This window comes from Gavialis gangeticus, unplaced genomic scaffold, assembly GCF_001723915.1.
Source record: "Gavialis gangeticus isolate Ggan-Ray unplaced genomic scaffold, GavGan_comp1, whole genome shotgun sequence".
Lineage (NCBI taxonomy): Eukaryota > Metazoa > Chordata > Crocodylia > Gavialidae > Gavialis > Gavialis gangeticus.
This window is the reverse complement of record NW_017729004.1, coordinates 31489419-31498811: the sequence shown is the minus strand read 5'-3', so window position 1 is coordinate 31498811 and position 9393 is coordinate 31489419. Positions and strand designations below refer to the sequence as shown.

At 41.8% G+C, this 9393-nt stretch overlaps 1 protein-coding gene across 1 annotated transcript in view; it reads right to left on the bottom strand.

Annotated features, from left to right (window-relative positions):
- PARD3 (par-3 family cell polarity regulator) overlaps window positions 1-9393 on the bottom strand; it is an 844345-nt gene that overhangs the window by 196175 nt on the left and 638777 nt on the right. Inside the window, exon 22 of the mRNA XM_019507949.1 lies at window positions 3027-3284. Within this exon, the coding sequence (XP_019363494.1) occupies window positions 3027-3284 (258 nt within the window). The remainder of the gene's footprint in view (window positions 1-3026; window positions 3285-9393) is intronic.

The following is a 9393-nucleotide window of genomic DNA, read 5'->3' as shown; positions in this document are numbered from 1 at the left end:
TGTTACAGGTTTAAACCAGTTGCTGATCACTTAAATGAGTTTAATGTGTAATGTCTGTCCCTAGCCTTAGAGACTCTACTAAGAAGCTATTTGGGAAGACAGAGTAAAAAGCTATGTTATGGCTAGGATGCATACACTATACAAGTAGTATGTCAGAAGGGCTTATAAGGGTTCCTTGGGACCTTTAGTCACATGGCCGTTAACAGACATGAAAAACAAAGTAAACAAACAAACAAAATAACCAGTGCTTTACTGAAATAAGAAATTCATTCATTCAACACGTGTCCCCAGCACCTATACAGGTCAGAAGATTCAGCAGGGCTTTTTGGTGTTTTCACCTAACAGCTGATTCAATCAGCTATTAGATAAAAGAGTCAAAAAGCCCTGCTGAAGTGCCCAATCTATACAGACGTTGGGCAAGCCAGGTCAAACTAATGTGATGCCTCTTCTGGGCATGCGCTGTGCGTGGTCTAGGGGTGCACGAAGCTGAAAATAAAGTGGTTTTTGTTTAGTTTTTTTTTCATGTCTGTCAGTAGCCATGGATAATATCTAAATATCCATTTTCATTTGAATTGTTTAATTTGTCTAGAGTTCATTTCCACTCCTTCATGCCCCTGCTTCCCAAAGCACTCTGCCCATGTGGCTGTTGTTCTACCAGCTCCAGCTCTTGGATTGCTTTTTCTAAACTTTATTCCAATTTGATATGTGTATTGGATCTCTCCCTTTTTTCACAGCATGATCCTATTGTACTTTCTGGAATTTGCAACTAGCAGCACTGTATGAAGGTGCAAAAAGTACAATGTTGGCTCTTCAGCTCTGCCCTCTTGATTATCACAGTCCATCAGTACTCCAGACACAATTTTGCTTTTGCTTTTTCTCCCCTTGCTCTTTTATCAGCAATCACACAGTTAGCTAGGTCAGGCAGGTCTTGCATTTCTCCATGCCAGGTTTCCATCAAAGAAAAATCTTTTTGTTGATATGACATTGATGCCATTCAGCTCAGGCATGAAACACTACCTTTGTTCTAACAAAAACAGTTATAAGACTCTCAGTATGGCAACCATACAATCCTACCAGACTATCTTGATTTTCAAGGTCATTGAAAGTGATGTGATTTCTGGTACCAAGTATACAAGTTGATCGATACAAGGATAAATAAAAGGAACATTATATAAAACTTCTAATACTAAGAGTGGAATAATCTACTTAAAAGCATTTTGTTCCTGAAATCAAAACATTTAATCTAAAAGTGTTTATTTTATGAACAAAATACGGCCTTACATAAAGCATATTTTCTAAGCAACCTAGAAAAACAGAATGCTCAAAAAAGGAAAAGGCATCCATGCGTTACTGAATGTTTGCAAAAATGTTTGGCAAAGTGTACCTGCAGTATCTGATGGCATATTTTCTGTAACAAAATACAGATTTCCTCCACGCTCAAAGCCTCTTCTTTAAAATGTTTCCCACCTGAGGGCTATTTGTAACAGTTTCCATTGCTCAATTAAAAATAATTCTGGGAGCTCAGCTATATTATAGGTGATAGGTACATTCCCTTGAGGTCAGGTGCTACATCACTACCAGCACCAATGTCTGATGATTTTAAAATTAAATATGCAAGTTCATAGAGACTTATTCCGACATAGGTTACGTATTTCAAATACCATAACCAGGAGGAATGGTTTCACTGAGGTAAGTGCAGTGTTTATCTTCTGAAGGGAAAGGGGGAAAAAAAGAAACAGTTGCACTTCACCTATGAGCTAAAATGTAACCCTTGAATATAAAAGTAGTCTCGATTCAGTTACCAATTTTTTTTTTATATTTGGAATGTAAAAGTATATTTGGCAAAATTTAGAAAATGCAGATATCAAATCAGAATTATAAGCCAACGGAGTTGTGATTCTTAGTTATACAGCAGCCAAAGCTGTGTGAACCTTTCCAGTTTCAACTCCCATGGACTCCCATGCCAAGTTACATCAGTCCTAGTTTGTGGTTTACATTTTAGCTTTTGCTGTGAATGCTGAACCAAAATAAAAGAGTTTTCCCTATTTTGAGAGTAAACTATGAAAAAACCTGACACATTTTACATAAAAAGATTAAAATAAAAATACTATAAATCCATGCGCTTTTCCAGGCTATGGGACTCTTCAGCTTGGAAAAGCACAGGCTCAGGGGTGATCTGGTGGCCGCCTATGAGTTTATAAGGGGTGCTCACCAGGATCTGGGGGAATATCTGTTCACCAGAGTGGCCCAAGGGATGACAAGATTGAATGGTCACAAACTCCTCTATGACCGTTTCAGGCTGGACATAAGGAAGAACTTCTTTACTGTCCGAGCCCCCAAGGTCTGGAATAGACTGCCACTGGGGGTGGTTCAAGCACCTACTTTGAATGCCTTCATTTGGATGTTTATCTTGCTGGGATCCTATGACCTCTGCTGACTTCCTGCCCCTGGGGCAGGAGGCTGGACTCTAAGATCTTCCGAGGTCCCTTCCAGCCCTAATGTCTATGAAATCATTCTACCTAACCTATAAAAAGGGAATCTAGGAAAATCCCATTTGGAGTTCACTTCTCAGCCATGCTTTCTCAAAAGATTCACAAGCAGGTCAGAGGTTTAGATTTTTACTGAAAACAGTAATCCAGGTAAGCCTTAGTTTCATTACAAGAGTTTTGCACAGCTCTAATTGCTCCAAACAGAATTCACAACTGTTGCTGGCTTCCAAGCATATTAGCAAAAGCCACAACCAGTGACTGTTACAAGTTTGACTTTAATTTAAATTGATACTAACCTTGGATCCAAAAACATTTTAAGAATGAGATGAAATACGTTAGACTCATTTGAAAAGTTTGTGCTCTCGTTCCATTATGACTTGACTCGTGCAAACTCAATATTCTTCTATGTGAAGGCTTTTTAAAAGCCATTAATAAAATGCAGCTCTGGCTTTACAACGGATGAACAGACATCACCCATGGCAAAAACATTATGAGACTGAATTTGAAACAGAGTATTGATTTATGTCTGGTGCCTACCTGTCTATAGGTGAAGATTTTGAATTTCGTGGTTTTTTCACTTGGGCGTACAACGCTTCAACAGTCTGTCCTTCCCTAGGGCTCTGTGGTCTGGTATTCAAAGTCATTGTACCACTATTTGTAGAAGAGTCATAAGAAGCAATTCCAGCATACATTGGATCAGCATCACAGCTAAAAGTCCGGTTAAACTCTTGGATCTCAGCATAGTCACGTTCACGAGCTTGTCTCTCTCGAAATTCTCGTGTTTTAGCTTGAATTCTGCAAAATTAAAACAAGGCTGAAACTGTATTTAAAAAAAAATTATACTAATGTGAAAATACTTTTATTTATGCCAACATATTTTCTTCATAGCAAGTTACTTTTCTCCCTAGCTTGCTAGGGTACTTTAGTGCAAATATTGTAGGCACATCATGCACACAGCTGTTTTCAATTTCAGTCTCCATCAGGCAATCTTGTGTTTATTTCAGGTATCTGGTTTGAAGCACTGGGTAAACAAGGTTCCAGCAAGAATAAAGATTTTTTTTTTAAATGTCCATGATCATCCCAGGGCTGCCTTTTATTGATACAGGGATGAAACTGCCTGTAGTTTATTCTATCTAGCTAAAGTTATTCTAAGGTGGCCATTGCCAGAGTTGCTAGGTATGTTTAATTCCAAAAGGTCTAGAAACCACAGGAATAACCTAGTTTACTTCACACAGACCTTCAGATTTGATTGATCATTCACTTCAGTTTGGGAATATGCTGATTTTAGGTTTGTCACATTTTAAATATATTTCATGCGAGTGTATGGTCCTTGGGCCCCATGCCTTCAACTTCTAATGACTCCATGAGCCTAAAGACCAAAAATTTTTGTACTTAATAGACAATCTCTTGTGAAATCTTTGAAAAGGAAATAGAATCCAATTGCCAGCTCATGAAACAGGTTCTTTTTCTCCAAATGCCCCATTTTATTTGGCACTTTTACAAGTCAAATAGATTCTTATATTTTACTTTAATTTTGATCCTAGATGAATTTTACTTGTAGACAAAAGGTAAGCAGTTATAAATATCCTGAAGTTATTGACTTGACAAGTGTGCGGATACAAGAATAATCAATACATAAATTATAAAACATCTAAGTTACTACTGAAATTTACTGCAATGTAGACTCCTAAATCACTTAGATATTTTGGAAAATTTGGCATATAGAATTCTTCACACTGAAATGCAAAAACCTTCTACGAATGCACTATTATCAGTGTAATATGAAGCATTCAAAAACTAGTTATTGCACAGCTAAATGGGGTGACTTTCCAAAACACTCCGAGAAATAAAAAATTAAGAAAGATTTTTCAAAGCTGACTTAAAAATTCTCCTTGAGTTTTGCTGACTAAGAGAGACAACTTGCCCTCCTCAAAACTTAGTCATTATTGAAAACAGGTGATAAGCTCACTTCGGCATTTTTTAAAGATTTAAGCAATGGAATATCCTCAATTTGAATCTATAGTGAAATCCTGGAGAGAGAAGTTATTCCCTTCTGTGCTAACAAAACCCAATGTCCTGAGGGACAAAGACACACAGCACTGGTAGTGCTGGTGCCAGATTCCACTCCACAAAGTGAAGAGACCAACTGCAAATGCAAACTAGATGTTTGGCCACAATCTCCTGCTCAGTCAGTGCCATTCATTCTTTTATGAGCATTTACAATCCCTGGCTTAGGCAAGGCATGTTATGGGATATTTTCTTACCCCATGCATTCTAAGGGTCTTTCCACAGATAGATTCTACCACATTTTAAATGCACTGGTCTTTGGAATGATTTTGCACTCTAACAGATTTTATGGTATGAATAAATATGAAAAAGGTAAATTTTTACAGAGAACAAAAAAAGAAAACTTACAAATCATACTAACATACCTGAACATTAAGGCTAGGGACAAAAATTACATCTAAACTGGTATAATGTATCCAAAGCTGGTTTAAAACTATAGCAGAACAGATGTTCAGTGCACATAATCACCTTTCAAAATGGCCAAAACCTGTTTAAGATAAACCTGGTTGGACGTAGCATCACACTTACCTGATTTAGGTCAAACCGGTTTATGGAACTTCTGTCCCAGATCCCTTCCCAGTTCAAGTCAACTCATAGCCCCTACCCCAGCATACCAAAATGCTTTGCAGCCCTGGGCTGTGCTGCCTGCTCCAGAGGAGCAGGGCTGGCTCCTCTCCCCCAGCTATCACAGAGCTAAGGCACTAAAGCCCCTGCTCCAGCACGTCAGCCTAGAGGAATTGTGGTGGGGAGGGGAGGATGGCAAGGGAATGGACCCCTAGACCCCCCCAGTCTCTGTCAGTACAGGACAATGGGAAGGAAAGCCCTTGAAATCAGGACTTTTCACCCCCACAGCAGCCAAGTAAGCGGAGACAGCATCAGCTCAGCCTCACCCCCTCTCCAGCCTGTGAAAAGTGGGGGGGCACTGGCTTCACCCCTTCTGGGGAGGGGGCAAGGTCAAGGCAAGCCAGGCTAGGATTGCCAAGCTGAGGGGTTACAAAAACCCCCAGTGTGGTCTTTCATCACCTCATGCCTGGCGGACCCCAGCTAGGGTTGCCAGGTTGGGCCAGTGTGTTCCCCTCCCTGCCCCCAGTCTCTCACAAGCAGGAGGGTTGGGGAGGGGGCAGGGCTAAACCGCTTCCAGCCTGGTGAGCTGGGCTACAGGGGTGCAAAGAAACCCCTGGTGGGGTTTTACCCCCACCCTCCTCACACCAAGCAGATCACAGCTGGGGGAGGGAGGGCAGTGTCCACCTGGGCCACTGCACTCACCTCTCTGCCCCGCGCCTGTCACAGGTGAGGGCTGAGGAGGGGCTAAGGCTCAGTTGATCCCGAACCAGCAAGCTGGCCTGCAGGGGAGTGAAAAGCCTACAGTGTGGGGCTTCACCCTCCCCCCTCCCCCCACACCAGGCAGATCCTGGCTTGGGGGTCTGGTCTGGGCCAAGCTGATGCATTCCCCCCACACTGACCTCCCCTCTCAGAAGTGGTGGGCTGGGGAGGGAGCAGGGCTGAACGGATACCAGTCTGCAAGCTGGCCTGCAAGGCAGTGAAAAGCCCCTGGTGGGGGCTTTCTCCCTTCCATGCTCCTCAGTCCCCAGATGGGGGTGGGGGGAAAGGGGCAGTGCGTAGCTGGTTTTAGCGTTTGCCCCCCAGCCCCTGCCTCCCATGAACAGGTGCTAGGGAGGGGGGCAGGCCTGAGCTGATCATAGTCCAAACCCCCAGTTGGGCTCTTTTGCTAACTCTGGGCAAACCCTGGCTGTGTGCATTTCTACCCGCCACCTCTCACAGGCATGGGACTGTGGAGGGAGTGGGGCTGAGCCCTCCTAGCCAGGCTGTGGGGGGGAGGGTAAAAAGGCCCCCAGTCAGGGCTTTGCCCATGCGAGGCTGGCCCTAGCAGGGGGAGGCAGGGCCAGGTGGTGTGGTCCTCCTCCCCACCCCTGTGTCAGAGGCAGGAGCTAGGGAGAGATTTTCTGCTGGGTGTCCCCTCCCAGTCAGCTACAAAAGGGGGAGGTGGCATGTGTCCAGCAGCCAATCAGGCCTGGGCTACCACTGGGCTGTGCTTGGCAGTCTTAGCCAGCTGGCTATGAAGGGTGGTGCACTTGAGTGTCCCCAGGCTCCTGGCCTGACCAATGCAGGTTTCTGCCTATCTTAGCCACCCAAACACTGACCCTCAGTTTAGTTTCAAGTTAGAACCTCAGTTTAGTTTCAGGTTCAAGTTATGCAGATTAGAAAACCCTGGGAAGATTGAACCGATTCTGCCTTGGACTTAGCCACAGTCCCCCAGCAACCGAGGATGTTTTGCACCTCCCCCACAGACTGCTCCCCTTACAGGGTGGGCGGGCTACCCTTGGCCTAAACTGTCTGCTCCAAATGAGCAGGGAGGCATGCTCTAGCACCCCACCTTCCCCTCTCACCAGATTCTGGCCTGGGCTACTGCAGGCCTTTACAGAATCAAAAGTGAATGTTTACTTGCTCATCAGTTCAGTCTACACAGCTTAGATTAACCTGTGAAGATTGAATCGAATCAGCCTTGAGCTTTGGGACTGTCTGTTCTTAGTATAACAGAGCAATGTGACTTTTTAAAATTCTTTAGATTTTGGATATTTAAAAAAAATTTTTGCAAATGTTTTGTCCTATTAACACTATTTTAAAGGGGGGAGGGGGGGACAAATCAACTTGAAGCAAATGCATATCTTATAGTGCACCCAGAAGAGATGTATGACTTTTTGCTCAACTTGTTCAGTTTTATTATTTATGTTTTGTTTTATTTTTGTTGCTTTATTTTTTCTGAGCAGCAGGACTAGCTCTCTAAGAGAACCATGTGCAGGTTTCAAAATTCAGCTTTTTTTGCTTAGGCTTTTTTGTTTGTTTGTTTTTTTGTTTTTGTTTGTTTGTTTGTTTTAAAACAGGCATACATCATGAGTATCACACAATGGCAAAAATTCAAACTGTTTGCAGCCTTAGCTATATATTGGATTCTACCAAGCAACTTGTGTAATACACAAGGTATTAACACCAGGGGACAAAGCCTGAAAACGACCCACTTTGGCCAATCTCATCTCTCTGAGGATTTCACTTCCAATTTATAGTTCTATATTAATTGTATTTTGGGGATTCTGTGCCATCTGTTGATAATGTTGCTATCCTAAAGAAAAAAATAAAGGAGGCCAGAGAAGCTGGTCTGATAGGTTCTGGCATTTAGTTTTCAGTTTTGAGAGCCATCATTTCATTAGACACTGAAAGATTTAGCTGATGTTGGTTTGACTGAACAAATATTTCACATATTACTGGTGGCCAACCTTTAGTGCACGGAATTGACAATTTATTCATAAAGTGGCATGAAGTGAAATACTCCGTCAGTCAGACCAAACTGTTATTTTGTTGCATGGCAATTATGAATCATTCCTATGTAAGTGGTGATATCATCCTTAGTATTACAGTGAATGGCATGTTGCCATCCTGGAAAATTTTGCGGGGGTTAACCATGCCTACCAAATGGCTAGCCCCCTCGTGATGAAAAATTTTACCTCAAGTCTTACATTGAAAGTTTTACCTTAAGCAAAGTCCAACATTTATCAGTTCATTGGCCTTTTAATGTCTTTGGTCCAGCAATGCAATACTGTACTCTGCATCAAAAACTCATGTAAATGAAGGACAAAGGTACCTGCCTGTATGTGGTTCCACATAGGCTGTTTAACCCTATTCATATGGTGGAAAACTGAAAAATTAGGGCAGAAAGCCATTTATTATGTTGTATCCAGAACTATTTCCCAGGCTGTTACCCAAAATCAAATTAGCAATGCATATGCTATCACATTTTATACTACATATAATTAAAAATTAAATCTAAAGTCTTGACACCACACATTGCAGCAGCAGTTTTTCTGTGAATTATACCCCAAGTATTCAATTGCTATTTACAGTAAGTACTGCTAAAGGCAAATGATAATTCAAAGGTTAAGGTTATGAGAGGGTCCCCCTTCTACTGATCCATGATTTTTTTTCTTAAATTATTTCTCTGATCACACAACCAATACCATTTCAATCTAACATTTAAATTCTGTTTAGGCTTTTACTTCTTCAGGGCACTAGATACCAGTATTTAAATATTTTATACTTCTTCAGGTTTAAAGGGATCATATGATATGGAACAAAGACTTAAACATTCTCTCAAAAAATTCTGGCTACTGGCCCGAAGGAAAAAAAAACCACTGTGTTGTAATGCCAAAAATTTTCACTGCTTTCAACTCCAAAATGACGCTGTGCATTTGTGGATAAATAACCAGCTTCATACAGGATATCTCCAACTCAACAAACTGTACACATTTCATACCAATACATACATATAGTATGTAACCAATTAAAAACCTATTACATTTTGGAGACATTCCAAACATGCACTTATGCAACTAACTCAATATACAATATAGAGGGAGTTAGAGCTAGGTATTTTCTGTCCAGGCATTGGTTTAATCCATTCCATTATTGATGAGCAACATCCCCACTATTTAAATCCAACCTCTGGAAAAGCAAATGGCAAACATTTTTAAATGTAACATCCAGATGATACCAGGGTGACACTACTGCAGTTAATTCACTAATGATATGGACTAATTCATAGATTCATATTCATAGATTCATAGATTAAGGATCGGAAGGGACCTAGTAGATCTTCTAGCCCGACCCCCCGCCAGGGCGGGAGAACAACAAAACCCCAAAACAAGAAACGGGACTCAAATGAGTCCAGCCAGGTAGGCATCCAGCCTCTTCTTAAAGACCCCCAGGGTAGGGGCCAGCACCACTTCCCTTGGAAGTTGGTTCCAGCTCCTAGCCGCCCTAACTG